The 19,581-nt window shown below is 61.0% G+C and overlaps 1 protein-coding gene across 1 annotated transcript in view; it reads left to right on the forward strand.

Annotated features, from left to right (window-relative positions):
• Nucleotides 1-6: 6 nt before the first annotated feature.
• The window catches only part of GSE1 (Gse1 coiled-coil protein), a 392,532-nt gene continuing 372,957 nt past the window's right edge, over nucleotides 7-19,581 (forward strand). Inside the window, 1 exon segment of the mRNA XM_040443262.1 lies at nucleotides 7-1,499. Within this exon segment, the coding sequence (XP_040299196.1) occupies nucleotides 189-1,499 (1,311 nt within the window). The 5' untranslated portion in view covers nucleotides 7-188.

Consider the following 19,581-nt stretch of genomic DNA (forward strand, 5'->3'; position numbering starts at 1 on the left):
GGAAGACGGCCGGGAGGCACTGGGTCCCCGAGGCCCGGGCCAGCGTCCTGAGGGGCGTTCCGGACCCTTGGCAAGGCCCCCCGGTCCAGGCGGCCCCCGCGGACGGCGCCAAAGGAGTGCCTCCGGGCACGGCCGCCAGGACTCCTCCGGAGAGCAGGCCGCCGGGGGAGACCCGCGGGAGCTACTGCATGTCCGAGGACAGTGACATCAACATCACCAGCGAGGAGGAGCCCCTGCCCGGCGCCAAAGACCAGGAGAACGGAGGCGCCGGCCCCTGGGCTTCCCCGGAGAGCCGGGCCGCGCCAGCAGAGGGCCTCTGCTGCTACATCTGCGGGTCGCCGCTGGCCCCGGCCTCGCGGCACCAGATCCACGTGCAGAAGCAGGAAAAGTTGGCTCAGGCGCCTTTCTTCCCCTTCCTGTGGCTGCACAGCCCCCCTCCGGGGGCACAGCCCATCAGCGAGGGCGGCAGCACCCTGGTGTGCCCCTGCTGCTTCTCCTCGCTCATGCAGCAGTGGCAAAGCTTCGAGCTGGCCAGCGTGCCCGTCCTGCAGCGACTGTACGTGGTGCCCCTGAACAGCCATGCCCCGGGCATGGCCTCCAAGGGCCGCCGGCTCCCCAGGGAGGAGGGCCCGCCCGCCGGGGCCCTGCCGGAGGCCTGCTATCTCTGCGGGGAGGATTGCACCCAGGACGCCCGGGCCGTGGCCTCCAGGATCCTGAACGGCACCCCCAGGGGCTCCATGCATTTCCCCTTCCTCAGCCTCCTGCCCCGCCCCCCCAACGCCCGGGGCCCCAACAAGCGCTGCGAGGTCCGGAGCTGTCCCAAGTGCTTCAGCGTCCTGGAGGACGTGTGGGCCCTGTACCGGGCCTGCCACAACGACGAACTTATCACCTCCGTGCAGGGCTTCCTGGGCAGGTACCACCAGGCCTTCTCTGCCTCGGACCCCGCCCTCTCCGAGCCGCCCGCGTCGGCCCCGGGCGGCCCGGCCTCCGTCTGCTACGTCTGCGGGGCCGAGCTGGGCCCCGGGAAGGAGTTCCAGCTCAACGTGAACCCCTCGGGCCGCCTGGGCGAAAAGGAGCCCTTCTTCCCGTTCCTCACCGTCTACCCGCCCGCCCCACGCGCCAGGCCCGCGGACTCCACCGGCCTGGTGGCCGCCTGCGTGCTGTGCTACCACGACCTGCTGGGCCAGTGGCTGCAGCATGAGGCCCGCGGCGCCCAGCACACCGTCAGCGCCTGGTCTCGGCAGTACCGGGTGGAGACGTTCGTGTGCTTCTTTTGCCAGCAGGAGAAGGAGCGGTGTCTCGGGCTGAGGGCCGTGCGGGTCGCCCGGCTGCCGCTGTTCCTCTACACCCTGCGAGCGAGTCACAGCCTGCTGGTGGACGACGGGCGGCAGCTGATCATCGGCGCCTGCGCGGAGTGCGGGACCCTGGTGTGCGCCGGCCAAGGGCTGGCCCGCCAGGGGCCCCTCGGTTGGAGCTCCCCGGCGGCACTGGCGATGAAGGTAAGCGGCGGTTTTCTCTTCGGCCTCTGCGATCCGAGCGGGGAAGGAAGACGTGTTGTTCTCTGTGCCTCTGCCGGGGAGGCGCTTGTACGGGTTCTGTGTGCCACGTTCCAGTAGGAGGTGCCCTCCTGGGGCCGCCGGGCTGGTGCTTGGGGGACAGCGCCGGCCTGGCCGAGCTGGCAGGCGAGTGGAGTTGGGGGGGGGACCGGTCTTGTGGCAGAACAGGGCACTGCGGAAAAGGGCAGGCACGGGCCCGAACTTGAGGGTGTTTGCAGCGAGCGGAGTCTGTCACACGGAGGAAGCTCGGGGCGCGTCTGTCATCCGCCTGATGACGTTGGTAATTAGTGCGGCCACGCGGGTCACCGTGAGGTCTCTGCACCGAACCCCTTTGGAAACGCAGCAGACGTGGACGGTCCCCTCCGCTCCGGCGCTCGCACTGTGTAGCTTCTGCAGCTTTCCACACCCAAGTTCATACTTGTCCTTTGAGACCCTCTGGTTGCTTAACAGCAGATGGAACCAGATTTTCAGACGTGGGGGTTTGGGACCCTGGGGGACAGTGGCCTGAGCAGACTCCCCCCCCCCGCCACTCTCCTCCACGGCGGGAAGAGAGTCTTTCTTCTCTGCAAATCAGCTGTGCAGAAGGAGGTGGGGGGGGGGTGTTGGCGCCCTGTTTATAAGGCGCCTGCCTTCACGCTGCCTGCCCCGGAGGAGCCAGACGGGGCTCAGTTAATTTTGGATCTGCCTCTGCAGAGGGCGAGGCAGGACCTGCCCCCAGCGGGTCTGGGGGAGTAGGTGTTTGTGAGTTGGGATCAGCGTCGTGGCCGAGGGGGCCCTGAACCCTAATCCCCACCAGAGACCGTGAGACCGGCCTGTTTGATCGGATGTCTGTCATGGTACCACATCGCGGGCGTGGGGCCCGCGACCGGTGCTTGCTCTGTGCCGTCGCCCTCTGCCCAGGCTACCTTCTCTGCACGCGTCCCCTTCGGGCCGTGGAGGTGTCGCTGGGGGCTTTGTTGGGCCTCTCGTTCTAAACGGGGGCACACATCGCTCCCCGCTGTGGGTGCGGACTCCTCGTTAGCAGCACGCGGCGGTCCAGCCTGTGGATCTGCTGCTGGGAATCTAAAGCGGTTTCCGGAAGGGCCAGGGCTTGGGAGGTGAGCCCGGCTTCTGCGCTTGCTACCAGATCCCCAGAGTCTGGAACAGTGAGTGCCTGGCTCAGAGTAGGCGCTCCGTAAACATGTGTTGCACCACCAGCGCCGTCCCCAAGCATCCTGCCCCATCTCCTGGGAGCTGAGCACGTGAGAGCACGTGTCTGTGCTTGTCCCCCTGGTGCGGAGCGGAGGTTCGGAGCACCTGCCGCGGAGGGCCAGCGTGCGACCGCCGTGCGCATTCGGATGCCCCCGGAAGGTCAAGCCCTTGGCGCCCAGTGGGACCCTCCCATCCACCTGGTGCGTCGGGCAGACTGTTCTAGGAGGCAGGCCAGTTCCTCTGTGAGGCTGTCGCTTCGCGGGGTGGCCGTGGGTCTCGGGCTCCGTGGCAGTGCCGCGTGCTGGCCACAGCGCCCTCTCTGAGGTTTCCGAGTGCTCTCTGCACAGCGTCCACGCCGTGGCGAGTTTTTCCGTTGTTGATTTGCTCACTCATCGGGAGTTGATGAGCTGCCAAGCGTGGGCCTCGCGGGCAGGAACTTGAGGAAACAGTCCAGCTGGGAAGGTTGGGGTGGAGGGGAGCCTCGTGAGGATGAAAACGCAAGCCGGAGTCTGCCCGGAAGGGGTCAGCGTGAGTTGGGGAAGGCTGGCTGGCTTGCTCGGTTTGGCGCCATTTCCAAAGCGTCTGCTCCTGGGAGGCCTTATTGCCCCCATTTGGCAGACGAGAAGTCAGAGAAGTCAGGTGGCATCGGTGACCGTCCCACAACCAGTAGAGGTGGCTGAAGTGGGTCTTCAACCTGCGTCTTCCCAGCCCCGAGCCCCACTCCGTCCTCGGGCGGGGTGCGGTGGAGAGGGAGGGGTCAAGGGTGAGGAGGCGCGGAGGCAAGGGGCGACCAGAGGTGCTTAGTGGGGATGACGGCGGGGGGGACGAGGCTGGTGTGCACGGAAGGCCCCGGAGTCAGGCACAGGAGGCAGTTTTGGAGTTGGAGGCACAGGGGAGAGAGAAAAAGTCCTTGAAAGAAGGCTTGGAACGCGCCGGGAAGAGATCCACCCAGGGCTGGGCTGTGGCAGCCGTCCAGGTGGGTGGCGAGGCCATCAGCCTTGGCGGTGGGGGGGGGGGGGGGGGGGGGAGGCGGGATGGGGAGGGCAGCCGTGCAGCTCCAGTAGTCAGAGGGAGGACGGGGGAGCATCGGCTCCCGCCTGTGAGAGGGTAGAATGCCGGAAACTCAGCCTCCTGCCCTTCCTTCCTCCCTCCCTGCCATTCATTTAACAAATGTTTATGGAGCGCCTACTCTGAGCCAGGCACTGTTCCAGACGCTGGGGATCTGGAGGCAAGTGCAGCGCCTTCAGTGTCGGGGGGAGGGGCGCGGAGCCCGGCACAGAATACCACTTCCCGCGGAGCCGTAAACAAAGCGGGGCCGGGGCTCTCCAGAGGCGCCACGGTGGGCATGAGGCCTCAACACAGTGCGGCTGGAAACAGACCCGGGGCTCCCGGCGGGGGCTGGCAGGGTTCGCTCCTGCCGGCCCCCGAGCCCTGTCTGTCTCCGCCGTATGGTTTGAGAACTTGGGTGGGAGTGGCCAGGGGCATTGGAAGGTAGCCACAGGGAAACCACTGAGCCGGAACGGCATGTTCCGGAACCTCGTCTATACCGTCTCCCGCGATGCCTCCGTTGTTTCCTGCTCAACGTTCATTCATTGGTGAATCAGCTTTAAATAGTGTGTAAGAACATGGAGAAAGAGAGGGGACGGGAAAGAGAGAGAGGAAGAGAAAGGAAAGGAAAGAAGTCACCGACACCCTCTGTCGGGATCGCGTTTGCGGCTTTTCGGTCCAGCCGAGCGCACGCCTCCTGGAGGGCACCGTGCCGTGTAAACCACCAGACCTCTGAGCCGGCCGCGTGCACAGGACTGCGCTTGGGACGCCGAGGTGATCCTTCCTCTGGAAGGTCTGGGGTCTGAGAGTGGCCGGTGCCCGGTGGGAACGCGGGACACGCTCGTTCCCTTCTCTGTCCCTGAGGTGCTGGCGACCCGGGGTTAGGTCTCTGGGCGGCCCCCGCATGCCGCCATGTCGCGGCCTCTGCCCCCCAGCCTTTCTGCGGGGGATAAGGGGTCGGCCGTCCCTTCCTCTGGAGCTAGGGGGCACAGCTGGCCAGGCTGCCCGAGATGGCAGCTGGGGACGTAATAGGGATGATCATGCCTTTCTAGAATGTTCTCCGCGTTCCAGACCGTGCCACATGCTTCCCCCGTGTTCACTCTTACTGAGCCCTCACCACAGCGCTGTTGAGGCAGGTGCTGCTGCCTCCGTTTCATACCAGAAATGACGACTCCAGAGAGGTCAAGTGACTGGCCCAAGGTCGCTCAGTTGGTAACCGCGGGACCAGCACTGGACCCAGGAGGCCCGCTCTGGTGTCTGTGCTCCAGCCTCTAGGCTCTCTACACCCCGGGGCTCCAGCTGTGAAGGTGGCAGTGCCCTGGAGGGACGTGGTCCTAATTTCCCCTGCACGGGCCCCACCCCCTCCCCCAGAGCAGCGGAGAGGCAGGAGGTCAGCTTGCACGGTCCTGAGGTCCTGAAGGTCCCCTGCTGGCCGGCCCGGACGTCCTGTACTCCCCGTTCTGTGCCCTGCTGACTAGTGGCACCCTTGGGTTTTGCTCTCCCAGCCCTGCTCTGGTGTTCAGATTGCAGCTGGGACCTCCCGCTGCTGGTGGGACAAGCCTGTCCGCGTCCCCAACGGTCCGCCGCGGGATCCCTCGGCCTCCTTTGCAAGCCAGTTGGCGGGCGGGCCGCCCTGCCCTCTTCCCGCGGTCTGTCCGGGGAGCGTTCCGGGGACTGGAGCGTGCAGCTGCTTACCTAACCGCACCCTGGCCCCTCACGGAGGGGACACCCGGCCCGGCCCCCGGAGCGTGGCCTCCGCACCCAAAACAGGTGTTGCTGCCGCGGCCCCTTTCTTGTCTCCAGGCTGACATCTGAGGCCCGCAGAGAGCGCCTGTCATCACTTGCCTGTCGGGGCCGGCACGCACGTCTGTTTCCCCTGTTCCCCGGCTCTCGGCGCCCACACGGCTCCGTGCTCTTCAGGGAGGGCCTGGCAGCCCTCCTCCCCAGCCCGGTGTGGGCTCGTGGGACACCCAGGCAAGGTGACTGGAGGCGGGGAGCCTTCCGGAAGATGCCGGGGTGGGCGGGGGGCGGGGGCTGCCCGGCTGGGCCGACCCCGGCACCCTCTCTCCCTGGCGGCAGCTGGGCAGTGACTGGGCTTTGGGCCTTCCTCAAGCTCCCACCGCCTCCTCCGAGGGGAGGGCTGTGCTTTTCTTGGTGCGTTGGAAGCCATCTGCTCAGAGGAGTGAGCTCTCCAGACGCGTCTTGTCCTAAACCTGGAGGTGATTGGAGGCAACTGCGAAAGAGGAGGTTGAGGCAGAAGGTTTCCAAAGCTCAGCCCTCCCTGGAAGCAGGGGCAGGGCCGCAGGGTGGCCGTCTTTGGCGAAGTCCAGAGTCCTCAGAGCTTTCTGGCCCCTTCTCTGCTTAGATCTCTCGGGATCCTACTCTTGGGAGGTTAGCTCTCTGTGACTGTCTTTGGAGGATTTGTAGGTTGTGGGCAGGTTTCCCCAGTCGGCACGTTTTCTGGGCTGGGGAAGCACCCATGTCTGGAGATCACGTTCATTTTCTGCCCCGGGTCCCTATCCTGGTCGGGACGGGGAGAGGGGTGATGCGTCTGGCCCCCAGGAAGAGTATCTAGGAACTTGGCCTCCGATGGCCACGTAGCCCCAAGTGGGAGGTTCACGGGGGCCGTGGTGGAGGGAGCTTCTCGCAGTGTGACCTTCGCTCAGTTTCCCCGTCTGTCAAAATGAAAGGTCAGGCTTCCAGGGTCGCAGGTGGTTTGCATTTCACATGTGAGTGTGACTGACGGGTGGGGCTGTGTTGAGAAGGGATGCCGGGGCGGTCTGCCCTTGCTGGTAGAACGTCGAGTAATTTATCGGCCGTCTCTTCTGCAGGGTTAGGAAGGAGAGGGCGCCTTCCCAGGGTCTAGGTTTTCTTTATCTTCTTTTTCTTTTTTTCCAGCTGTGCTGAGGTATGATCGGTATATAACATTGGGTGAGTTTAAGGTGCAGCATGTTGGTTGGAAACATTTATATGTTATAAAACGATCACCACCGGTCTCACCACGTCGCTATTTTCTTTGTTTTTTCTGTGCGTTTAAGATCTGCTGTCTTAGCAACATTCAAGTATGTGATACAGGATCAGTAGCGGTAGTTACCGGCTGTGCGTTAGACCCCCTCCCTTGGTGATCTTGAACCTGGGAGTTTACGCCTTCCTTCAGTATCTCCCCCATCTCGTGGGGTTGCGGTTTTAAACTCAGGGTATGATGTGGGGGCCCCTCGCGTGATATTCTGTCCCACGTTAGGGTCAGGAAACCTCTTGGATCACCTTTTGGGGGGCGACACTATGCCAGGGGGCCCAACAAGCCCACAGCCTAATGCCACTTGGCTGGTGTACTTTTTCAGCATTATGAGCTGATTGGACGCATAGGTTTTGAAAGAAATCCCGGCAGTCCTGTGACGGGGACACAGCTGCCTCGTCCCTGCTCATGCTTCTTCTCTTGTCCGTGGCCGCCCGGGAGAAACACAATTCCACCCAGCAGGTCGACAGATGTTTGCATACCTACGCGCCAGCAGGTGCTCTGTAGACGTGCTGTGGAGTCAGGCGGGCCCTGCCCCCCCGGGCTGCTCGCGTGGGTGGGGAGTGGGGGGGGGCGGTGACAGGCTCTGGCCGTGGTCGTGCGGCGTGCCGGGTTCTGTGCTGGAACCTGCCGGGGGGGCTCGCAGGCGGGTGGGAAGCTGGTGTGTTCAGGGAAGGCTTCCTGGAGGAGGCGCTCTCTAAGCTGAGTCCGAAGGCTGGAAAGGACTCAGCCGGGTCCATGTGAGAGTCACGTGCTCCTGGGGAGTATGTACAAAGGCCTAGATGCGGGGAGTGGGATTTGCCTGAGAGCCAGTTGGGATCCATTTGAATTTTGTACCAGTGACTGGGCCCTAGGCCAGCCTTTTAATCAGAATGTCTAAGGGGTAGCCCTGGGGCCCCTGGTATTTTAAAGCTTCCAGAAGATTCCAGCACTGCGGTAAGGACTGGTGGGGGAGGCCATTGTAAGCATAGCCCAGGAATTTGGGACTTTTATCTTGAAAGCTGTGCCGGTCGCTGAAAGGATTCTATTCTTGTGTCCCAGGCACTGTTCTGGGCCCAGGATCCCACAGTGAGTAACCCAGATGGGGTGCAGGGAGGGCTGTGGCTGCGAGCAAATGAGTGGGCAGGGGGAGCGGGGAGGGCTGGGGGCTGTCACCTGAGCCAGGAGGACGGTCTGGGCAGGGGACCACGAGGAAGCTGGGGTGCCAGAGGGCAGGGGAGGGGGCCGGGCAGACAGGCCTGGCGCCCTGACCTTGCGAAGACATTGTTTTTGTTTTATGTGTTTTTCAGTTGAGATGTAATTCACACGCCATAAAATTCACCCTTTTAAAGCCTACAACTCGGTGACATTTAGCTCATTCAGGGAGTCGTGCGGGCCACCGGCACTATCCGGTCCCCCCCACCCCTGCCAGCCCCGCAAGCACTCGTGTCCCTTCCGTGTCTGTGGGTGTGCCTCTTGTACATTTCACACACACGGAGCCACGCGACTCGCGGTCTTCTGTGCCTGGCTCCTCGGACACAGCGCGCGTCCCCGGTCTGCCGCGGCCATAGGAGGTGTCAGTACGGTGTCCCCGCACCGATGGGCGTTTTGCCCACCCGCGCCTCGGCTGGCGGACGTGGGTGCTGATTCTGTTGGCCCCCCGGGGACCATGCTGCCGTAAACGTCCGCATGCAGGTTTTCGTGTGGACGCGTGTCTGCGTTTCTCCTGGGGAGACGCCCCTGAGCAGGGATTTGCTCAGTCCCCTGGGAGCTCTGTGTTTCACGCTTCCTGTTCACACTTCCCACCAGGGAGTTTAGTTTTTGTTTATTTATTTTTAGTGTTTATTGTTGAGAGAGAGAGAGAGAGAGAGAGAGAGAGAGAGAGCACGAGCAGGGGAGGGGCTGGGAGAGAGGGGGACGCAGAATCCGAAGCAGGCTCCAGGCTCCGAGCTGTCAGCACAGAGCCCGACGCGGGGCTCGAACCCATGAACTGTGAGATCGTGACCTGAGCCTAAGTCAGAGGCTTAACTGACTGAGCCCCCCAGGCACCCCTAGTGGGTTTTAATGACACAGTACGACTTGGGTGGTTCCGTCGGCTAAGGTCGACCAACTAAACGTGACCACGGCCATGCTCCTAGCCTAGGTCTCCTGACGTCGAATTTCAGTTTGAAGGTGGGAGTTGGTCTTCCCCCTGGGATAAGAGGGACTGTGTTGGGAATTGGGATGGGGCTGGGGCGCCCGGAGGGCTCAGTCAGTCAGGCCCCGGACTTCGGCTCAGGTCTTGATCTCACGGTTCGTGGGTTCAAGCCCCGCGTCGGGCTCTGTGCTGACAGCTCGGAGCCTGGAGCCTGCTTCGGATTCTGTCCCTCTCTCTCTCTCGTAAATAAACATTAAAACAATAAAAAAAAAAAAAAAAAAAAGAATTGGGAAGGGGCTTTGGACTCGCTCCAGCCTGGAAGGCAGAAGTCCCGGATTCTGAGCACCAGCACTCACAGTGGCCGCAGGCAAGACTCTCCCCCAGTCTGGGTCTCAGTTTTCTGTCTGTGAAATGGGAGTAGACGGTGGCCTGCTGGCTGGGCCCCTGGGCTCCTGTGCAGCTGCCGAGCAGTAGCCATCTCGTCTTTCGGCCCCGTCGGCAGGAGCAGGACCGGGGGGTGTGTGGAGAAGACCCCCGAGACAGACGTCTGGCTTGGCCGTGAGTCCCGTGGCGCTCCGGTCCCCTGCCCCCGCTGCCCGGGCCGCGTGCCATTGCTTCCCTGCTGTGGCAGTGACCGCTGGTTGGGTTGGGACTCTTCCACGAGGTGCCACAACCTCAGACGACTGGCACACAGGTCGCGGTCAGCGTGTGGCTCGGCTGGGCCAGGACGGGCATGCTGGGACCCCGGGCAGGAGCGGGCAGCGCTGGGGGTGACTGTTTCCGCCTGGTGGGTTGTTGGGTGAGAGTGCAGTGGGGGCGAGGGAGCAGCCCGCGGCCCAAGGAGGGCCCCTCAAAGGTAGAGCCCATGGTGGCCACGACACCCCGCCCACCGGTTAGTGACAGCTGTGGGGCAGAGCCGGTGACGAGGAAGGGCCCTGGGGTTCCGTCCGTCCACCTGGTCCCCGTGAAGACACAGCGAGGCGGGAGGGGACGGCGATGACAAGCAGAGCGTGTTGATGCCGTCCCGCTGTGCCCCGTGGAAGCCTCCACCCCTCGTGTCGGGCAGGTTCTCCGATTTTGTTGATGAGGAAGTTGAGGCACAGAGAGGGGAAGTCACTTGCCCAAAGTCACACAGCCGGGAGGTACAGGAGCTGGGATTTGAACCGGGCCATCCGGCTCCAGCGTCCAAAGGCTTCCCTGCGGCACCACACTCCTCCCGGGTGGGTACCCGGATGCAGCCACGTGGCAGGCGTGTGTGGGTCAGCGCGGGGAGGGCTGAGGGCCCAGCCAGGACCTGGCCCCCGTGGGGGCAGGGGAGGCAGTGGGGATCTAGGAAGGCTGCCTGGAGGAGGAGGTCACTGCTGGGGGTCCTGCAAATGGGCAGGTTTTATTTGATTGCTTTTTTTAAACTTTATTTACCTTGAGTGAGAGAGACAGTGCAAGCGAGCATGCGAGCAGGGGAGAGGCAGAGAGAGAGAGAGAGAGAGAGAGAGAGAGAGCGCCCCAAGCGGGTTCCATGCCACCAGCACAGAGCCCAGTGTGGGGCTCGATCCCACAAACCGTAAGATCATGACCTGAGCTGAAGTCAAGAGTCGGGCGTTTAACCGACTGAGCCCCCCAGGCGTCCCTGGGCGGGTTTTAAATCAGCGGTGAATCCACAGAGGTCTTCTCTTTTTGAGTTTATACGCCAGTCACGCATTCTAAATGTTATTTTATTCTTTTAACGTGCTTGCGGCTGACTGTCAGTCGATTATACCGTAGGAACCGCCTCAGTGTTCGAAAGGTATCTTCGGACTGCGTCACGTTTTACATTAAAAATGTCACGCGCTTCATGGTGGAAAACGTGGGGCAGGTGACAGGTGGCCGCGTGCCAGGTGCAGTTCACCCCTGCCTTGTGGGTCACCCGACTGTCTCAGCTCCGTGTCCACGGCTGCCCACTGATGGGTCATCAGCCCCAAACCTCCGTGGGTCCCGTCATTGGCCCCACTCTGTCACCAGCCACGCGGGGGGCCTTGGGGAAGATGCCAGTCTCCTCCCCGGGCTGCGGGTTCCTCCCGTGACCGTGGGGGGCGGGGTGACCTGCGCTGCGGATGGGTGGCATGGGGCCCATTTTTCAGATGCAGAGACCGAGACTCCTGAACCTGGGAGTTCGGGATCGAGTTACAAGCAGTGAGTGCGGGAGCTGGGACCAGGGAGAACTGGGTGGTCCGGCTCCAGGGCCTCGGCCTTTCCACCCCCGCCCTGACTTAAGTAGCACTTCCTGGACATGATGTGGGGCTGGCAGGGACCTGGCCTCTATCCCGCCCTGCCCTGGTGTAGCCGCACAAGCACCCGCTTCCAGAAAGGGGGCTCGGGGGAGGGGGTCGGAGCATTGACACACGGCAGCTCTGTTTTATAGGCCGCCCCGGACCCGTAAACCTCGTCTCCCGGCTTCCAGACGAGAGGCTTTGTAGACGGGGATTAAGAGGCTTGTGTGGGTCCTGATGGGCTGGAGACGCAGGCAGGTGGGAGGCAGGCGTGGGCCTTCCAGATCCCCGGGCCAAGCAGGACTGGGGCAAGGGGGCACCGGGGCTCCTGGGGACCACAGCACAGCGGCCCCTCGGGGGCAAGGGAGGCCGGGAGGAGCCTTCAGGCAGTGGGGGCTCAGCTGGCCTGAGAGCCTGGCTTCCCACTGGCCGCAGCAGCAGCTCCTTTAATCCGATTCCTTTGGGCGGCTGGATTCCTCCAGGCGTGCCTTCTTCCCTTTCTCACAGTCCCGCGCTGTTCATCCTTTTGTGCGATTATGCGACGTCCCGGGACCGTTGGACACGGGAGGCCCCGGGCCTTCAGAGCGAGGGGCTTTTCCGCGGGGCTCCTGGCCGCTGCTCCCGCCCCGAGGAAAGCAGCTCGGCCGCGGGGGCCACCCGGAGGCACAGGGTGGAGTGGCCTGGATGTCCCTGGGCCGCCAGCCCTGCGGAAAGCGGCCCGGCCCCTTCCCCCGGCCCGTTGCCTGCAGAAGAGAGGGGGTGCCATTCTGGAGACAAAGCCCCCGCTTCCCCTCTCGTGCAGGAGCTGAGGACTTGCCCCCCGGACTTGTGCATCCCCAGCCAAGCACGGAAGGGGGCTCCCGGACTCCCTCCCCTCAGCCCTGCGGTGCGGAGAAACCCGGCCCTGGGCTGATGGTGACAGAGCCTCAGACTGACCCCAGCGGCCTTTCTCCACCTTCTCACGCTCTGCGTGTCAACAGGGGGCTCGGTTGGCGGCCCCACCCTCCTGCTTCCCGTCACCCCTCGCCCTCCTCCTCTTCTTGAAGCTCTGCATTTTCTTCCCTTTGCAGAAACGCGTCGAGGGGCGCCTGGGTGGCTCAGTCAGTTAAGCATCCGACTCCGGGTCTCGCCTCGGGTCGCGATCTCACGGTTCCTGAGATGGAGCCCCGCTCGGGCTCTGCGCTGACAGCTCGGATCCTGCTTGGGACTCTCTCTCTCTCTCTCTCTCTGTCTCAAAATAAGTAAATAAACTTCACAAAACGTGTAGGGTGGTCGCGGGCCTGGTTTTGCCAGCTCCCGTGCCGTGTGATTGCGGGTTCCTCCCCACGGACGGGCGAACCCGGGTCCCCGGTGACCGGTTACCCGTCTCTCGCCAGGTGCCCGGGACACCGGGACCTTTCTGTGGGGGTTAAGGACTGGCTTCTGGGAAGCCCCACGGAAGGCGGGCGGGCGGCGTCGCTGGAGGCCCGCTGAGTCAGGACAGCGGCTTGCGGGGGGTGTCGCGGGAGCCCGGAGGGGCCCTTCTTCCCGCGGCCTCCCCCGGCCCCCTCCACGTGCACAGACATCCTGCCCACGTCCAGCACCCTCCCCCTGCCCCACGCGTTCACAACCTTCTCTCCTACATCCTGTGCCCTCGCACGCGTGCGTGCCCCGGGACGTGTGCACACGGGCCGTGCTGCGTTCTCGGGGGGAGTCGTTCCTTTTCCCCCCTCTAACGGTGTCAGTGTTTCCCTCTCGCTGAGTGTTGCAGGCACCGCACGTTTATGACTGTTGTGTCTCTGATGCGTTGGTGCCCTTGTCGCGGTCCCGCGTCTCTCTCCGGTAGCACCTCGCAGTCCGTTTTATCGGCACGTCCCCTGCCTGGAAACGAGGCCCCCGAGGCTCCGAGAGGGAGGGCGCCCCCCCCCCCGGAGGCCACCCAGCTGCCGGCACCAGGCGGGATGCACCCTTGCCCGCCGCTTTCTCCGCCCCGCCAGCTGCCGTGGGGCGGCAGGTCTGGGAGAAGCCCCTTCCCGGTGACTCTCTGGGTGCCTGCGTTTCGATGTCATCGCCGTCAGGCGGCCAGAGCCGTGTCCCCGCCCGCCCTCAGCCCAGGACCCCCCAGGAGCCCAGCATCTGGCCCGCAGCCTGTGGGAGCTCAGCGGAGCATGCTTGGAACACGCTCTGGAAACTTCTCACCAGACTCTGCTCTGGAGCTCCTCGCCCTCCCCCGCCCCGTTTGGTGGGACCGTCCCCAGCGTGTTGGGGCGGACCTTCTCGGCGCTCATGCGGGGGAAGAAGCAGTTCTCTGGGCGGCAGGAGAAATGTTTCCCCCTCGCTGGCTTCTGCGTGGGCCTTTTGGAACCTGGGCCCAGTCCTCCTCCCGGTGGCTTCACCCCGGCCCGGCCCGCGGTCGGGAGCTCCCCGGGGGGGCTCCGTGCTGGGGGCCTGCCGGTGGCCTGAGGCATCCCGGCCAGCTCCCCGGGCCCGGGTCCGCGGGAGAGCTGCCTCCGTGTACCTCCGTGGGGCATTGTGGGAAACTCTGGGGCCCTGCAGGGAGCCTGAGGGGACGTCGCCTCAGAGCTGTGTGTGGGGGGGGGGGTGGGGGACGTGACGGGCAGAGTCCCCAGCGGGGGCCTGGCAGGCAGTCAGGACTCCAGCAGAAGTGGCGACCAAACTGCTGGGAGCAGGGGAAGGAGAGGGAGGCGTCTGAGGCCCCGCTCACAGCCCGTTGGCCTCAGAAGGCCCCCACCAGGGTCGTGCCTGTCACGTAGGGAGGGCTCCTGGTTACCCTCCCGTGAACCTTGGCCTCAGCTGCAGGGAATCCGGGCCGTGTTCCAAATGACCCCACCACGGAGCTGTGGGAGGAGGCAGCACGGGGGATGTGACACCTGGAACTGTCCTGGGGCACCTGCCATCTGAGCTCTTGTCACTCCTTCTCTGGGTTCCTGGTGCCGCCTGTGAGAGCAAGGGGGCATCCGGGCAGACGGCGGAGGGCCCTTCCCGGGACTCGTGGCCCGGAGACGACCCACGTTCGCAGTTGGTGACGGTCGGCAGGCACCTGCCACCTGACCGCCTGTCTGTCGGTCTGTCCGTGGGCCCCGCTTCCTCTTCTGGATGTGGGAATTCCCACGGCACGTCTGCCACGGGGCTCGGGACGTCGTACGTGCCCAGCAAGTACCGTCTCGTAACTGTTTTTGCTACGGGCCGTCTCACTCCTTCGCCAGTCCTCGTTCTGGAGAGCTGAGCCGTGGAGCTCAAACACACAGGGATCTGGACCCTGTTCGTGGAGGGAGGCGAACCGGGTGGGGCCGCGCTGGGGTCGGGCCCCAGGAAGAGGAACACGCTGGAAGCGGGTTAGGAGAGTTTACAAAGACCCGTGCTTCTCACATACGTGTTTCTCAGCCCTCAAAACGCAATGCAGAACCGGGTACATACGTGTATTTTCCTGGGGAGAGGGTCCGTAACTCTTGTCATCAGGCTCTCACGGGGGTCGTGTGGCTCCCGGTGGGGAGAGAGCCACTGTCACGGGTGCGCTTAAAAGCGCTCCGCGCGTGCCCAGCTCCTCGTTATTGCTTGAAACCCCAGCCTCGTCCCCGCCGTCTGCTCTCCCTTGCACTTCGCTGTCTGTTTCTTGCTCCGGGACACCTTCCTTTGCTAACTCCCGCCCGCTGGAAGTTTCTCCTCTCTCCTGGCTGCCCGAGGCACTTGTCTGTATGCAGCTTGGTCACTCTCGGTAATAACTTTGTTCTGTGCGGTCTCATGTGGTCTTCTCACACGTGTGAGCCCCGTGTCTCCCACCGGATGGAGGAAATAGCTAAAATTGGGGTCGGTGTCCTTTGACCCTCATGTATCGAACACGGTGTTTCCGTGCAGCCCACGGGAGCGGTGTTCCTGAGGAACTTTGCGGCAAGATCAGAGTCTCAGAGAGGATAGGAGCTGGGGGAGGGGGGGATGAATGGAGATGGCATTAAATATATGGTTTTAAAAACCACCAGAAATGAAAGTTCTAGGAGACGTCGCTGCCCGAACCAACTAGCTTTGTCCGCGTTTAAAAACCTGCTCTGGTCGGTAACCCTGTGTTCTTCAGCGGATAAGAGACTTGGCCGCCGTCTTGGTGTGCTGAGAGAGAATTATTCCATGAGGTTTATTTCTTCTTGAATCTGTTCTGGTAATTACTGTTTTGTCAGGAACTTATCCCTTTCATGCAGGTAGTCAAATTAATTGGCATCACTTCTGTAGAATACTCCCTTAGTATTTTTCTTCTTTTTTTTAATGTTTATTCATTTTATTTTATTAAAAAAAATTTTTTTTAATGTTTACTTTTGAGACAGAGCATGAACGGGGGAGGGGCAGAGGGAGAGAGGGAGACGCAGAATCCGAAGCAGGCTCCAGGCTCCGAGCCGTCAGCACAGAGCCCGATGTGGGGCTCGAACTCACGAACTATGAGATCATGACCTGAGCCGAAGTCAGACACTCAACTGACTGAGCCACCCAGGCGCCCCTAAATGTTTACCTATTTATTTTAAGAGAGTGCGTGCACTTGTGTGCCCTTGTGCAAGCAGGGGAAGGGGCTGAGACACAGGGAGAGAGAGAGAATCCCAAGCAGGCTTCAAGCTGCCAGCACAGAGCCCAACACGGGGCTCAATCCCATGAACAGCGAGATCAGAATCCGAGCTGAAATCAAGAGTCGGAAGCGTAACCAGCTGAGCCACCCAGGCGCCTCTCTCTATTCCCTTAGTATTTTTCTAATGTCTGTAAGTTCTGTAGTGATGTCCCCTCTTTCTTTGGTGATGGTGGTAAGTGGTGCCTTCCCTTCCTTCTTGATCAGTCCAGCTAGAGGTGTATCGATTTTACCGATCTCCTAAAAGGTTTATATTTAAGAGACTGTGCCTTTTAAAAGTTTTTTAACCAGCCCATTCGGGCTTGAAAGGTAATGTGTTTTATGCTTGCAAGCCTCCCTTGCTCTGCTTTTGCAAGTGTAGATGAAATGTTCGTGAGGCCACTAGGCCCTTTTCCAGGTTATTAATGCTTATGGGAACATTTTCCATGCCTGATCTCCTCTCTGTCTGTTGAGTCAGTGGAGGTGAGAGTGATTTCTGTCCATCAGCCTGCTCTTGTGACCTCGCTGGTAGTCAAGGTGCTACGTCCTTTTGCTGGAGGGGACTTTATCAAACCTTGCGTGAGTAAGAAACATACTAGACTTAAACATTTTTGAACGCAGAAGTGGAAAACTGTGTTATGTCAGAACCACAGATGCGAAGGATAACCAGCTCTCTCTTGTATATTAATGGCTCTCTTATTTGGAACATATGCACATAATAACGACGTATTGTTTTTTATTATACAAAATATTCACTGTTAAAAAGTGTCTTCCCATACTTTGGCTACAAAGTATATTTTATCTGTGACCGTGATTGCAATCTCTTGTTTCTTTTGTCTTTGCATTTATGGCAAATTTCAGAGCTAGACTCCTAGGACGGGGAGGAACCTCTGTGAGTCTTGAGTCCGACAGCCCTCACTTTTGTCAAAGACCCTGAGGTCTGGGGAGGGGGTGGGCCTGGCCCGGGGCACGTTGGAGGCTGAGGCTGCACGCAGGTGCCCTGGGACATTTCTACTCCATCAGCCACGGCGTTTCCTCTGGCGACAGGTGCTTGCGTTCACGATGTGAGGGGCATGGGATCCCCAGCCCCGGGTACAAAAGGTGACACTCAGGAGGGCAAAGCCAGATGGCGAACAGCACCCTCTGAACCCACCGCCCTTCCGTTTCCAGGACCTCCTTGTGTCCCCTCGGGGCCAGGGGAAGTTTTTTTTCCTGTGGGAGTTGCATTCTCTAAAAAAAAAATAATTTTTTTGACAATAGCTTTATTGAGGTATTATGAAATTCACCCTTTTAAAGCATGCGGTTCTGTGGTTTTGTTACATTCACAGGATGGTACAGCCATCACCACTAATTGTAGAACGTTTTTCATCACCCCCAAAAGGCACCCCAAGCTCCCCTCCCCAAGTCCCTGCGAGCACTACTTTCTGGATGGATGTGCCTGTTCTGGACGTTTTCTAGGGATGGAATCATACCACACGTGGCCTTGTGTGGCTGGCTCCTGTAGCTTAGTGATGGGCTGTCAAGGGTCACCCCTGCCCTCGTGCCCTGTTACGACCGAATGATATTCTGGCGTGTGAATGTGCTGCATTTTCGGTCCATCCGTCCGTCGATGGGCATTTAGATCGCCCCCACCTTTTGGCTGTTGTGATTCCCGCCGCGAACATTTGTGTACAGGTGTTTGCGTGAGTGTATTTTTTTTTTCTCTTGGGTGTATTCCTGGGAGCGGAATTGCTAAGTCCTATCATCACTCTGTTTAGCTGTTCGAGAGAGGCCACGGAGGTTCAGATCCCCACCAGCGATGCGTGGCGATTCTTACGCGTGATTTGCTTTTACTGTTTTTTAAATGTCTATTTATTTATTTTGAATTTTGTTAAATGTTTTATTTATTTTTGAGACAGAGAGAGACAGAGCGTGAGCAGGGGAGGGGCAGAGGGAGAGGGAGACACAGGATCCGAAGTGGGCTCCAGGCTCCGAGCTGTGAGCACAGAGCCCGACGTGGGGCTCAAACCCATGAACCGTGAGATCCTGCCCTGAAGTCAGACGCTTAACCGACTGAGCCACCCGGCACCCCATCTATTTATTTTGAGAGAGAGAGTGAGGGTGTGCGTGTGAGTGGGGGATGGGGGGAGAGAGAGAGAGAGAGAGAGAGAGAGAGAGAGAGAGAGAGAGACACTTTCCCAAGCAGGCTCCGTGCTATCAGCACAGAGCCCGACACAGGGCTCGATCCCACGAACTGTGAAATCATGACCTGAGCCAAAATCAAGAGTCAGAACCTTAACCGCCTGAGTCCCCCAGGTGCCCCAAGTGTGATTTGCTTTTAAATGAGATGCAGAGCAAGTGTTCCGGTTACACTTACTGATACAGCAGTGCACGTTCAACAGATGTTAGGGTTCTTTTCTGGTCTTGAGCCTTCATATCAAAAGAAGATTTCTGGGGCGCCTGGGTGGCTCAGTCGGTTGAGCGTCCGACTTCAGCTCAGGTCACGATTTCTCGGTTCGTGAGTTCGAGCCCCGCGTCGGGCTCTGGGCTGACAGCTCGGAGCCCGGAGCTGGCTTCGGAATCTGTGTCTCCCTCTCTCTCTGCCTCTCTCCCTCTCTCCCTCTCTCTCTCTCTCTTTCAAGAATAAATAAACGTTAAAAGGTTTTTTAAAAGGATTTTAATGCTTTTTATTTCACTTTTAAAGGTGACGGATCCCGGCTCCAACACTTCCTGTGAGGTCTTGAGCAAGTAACTCCTGTGCCCCTTAGTTTCTTCATCTGTAAAACGTTTGTGATTGAATCAGCCTCAAAGAGGGGGTCGAGTGGATTCATGCGCCTGAAGCACTCAGCCTGGTCCCTGGCAGTCAGCAAGCTCCGTATAAGCGCTGGCTGTCATCTTGACCTTACGATCGCGTTGTCGCGGTGGGGATTTGGGGAGCACTGCGCCCTAGCCCGGCCTCACAGCTCCGAGGCAGCTGCCGTCGTGGTTTCCTCCTCCTGGGCGCCACCGGGGCGTGTGTCCAGCAGGTCGAGACGGGGCTCCCACGCGGAAGGAGCGTCCCTAACCACCCCCCCCCCCCCCCCCCCCCCGGCCGGATGGGGGGTTGGCAAAATCCTTCAAAGCGATGCTGGAGAAGCGTTTTAGCTTGAGAAGATGTCCTGGACCTTGTGACACTCAGACCCTCCCTCGGGGTGGGTGTGGTATGGCGGCCTGGAAGGACGAGACCCTGAGGGAAGCTTCCAGAACGTGAGGGTGGGAGCATGCACAGGGAGGGGCCCGGGACGAGGGAGGAGTTGGCACCAAGGGCTCAAGGGATCTTACCTGACAGTGTTGAGTCCTTTGCCTGAAGTCTCACGTGTTTGGTGTTGAAAACTTAGCTAATAGAGACCGAAAGGATGTGATGAAAACTCCCCGTGATTCCATAACCCTGACCTTCCAGCCCACTTGTGCTGTGACTTCCCTAGCTGAGAGGTGGGGGACAGTGGCAGAATTCGTAGGGGAGACGGGGCAAGTTAGAACATGTCAGGGCAGAGGGCCGGCCGTGACACAGTCCTCGTGGCACGGAGCGTCCTTGGAGGAGAGGCCAGATAGTGACCACTGTTCGTCTGTTGCCGGACACCCAGCTGGTTTCTGGGTTTTCACAGATGTGGGCTGCTGGCTAGTAAGCCTTCTCGAACCTCGTCTGCCCTCCCAGAAGCCTCCGCCCTGGGCCCGTCCCCGTCCCGGGCCCCCCCCCCCCCGCCCTCTGGTTCCCATCGAGTGGCCCCATGGACCGCCCTGGCCTTGCCCCATCGGGCAGCGGGGAGCCTGGGGACTTCCTGGCCTCCCCGCCAGCCGTGCAGTAAGTG

Source organism: Herpailurus yagouaroundi, unplaced genomic scaffold (assembly GCF_014898765.1).
Source record: "Herpailurus yagouaroundi ecotype Mexico unplaced genomic scaffold, PumYag 190, whole genome shotgun sequence".
NCBI classification, from domain to species: Eukaryota; Metazoa; Chordata; class Mammalia; order Carnivora; family Felidae; genus Herpailurus; species Herpailurus yagouaroundi.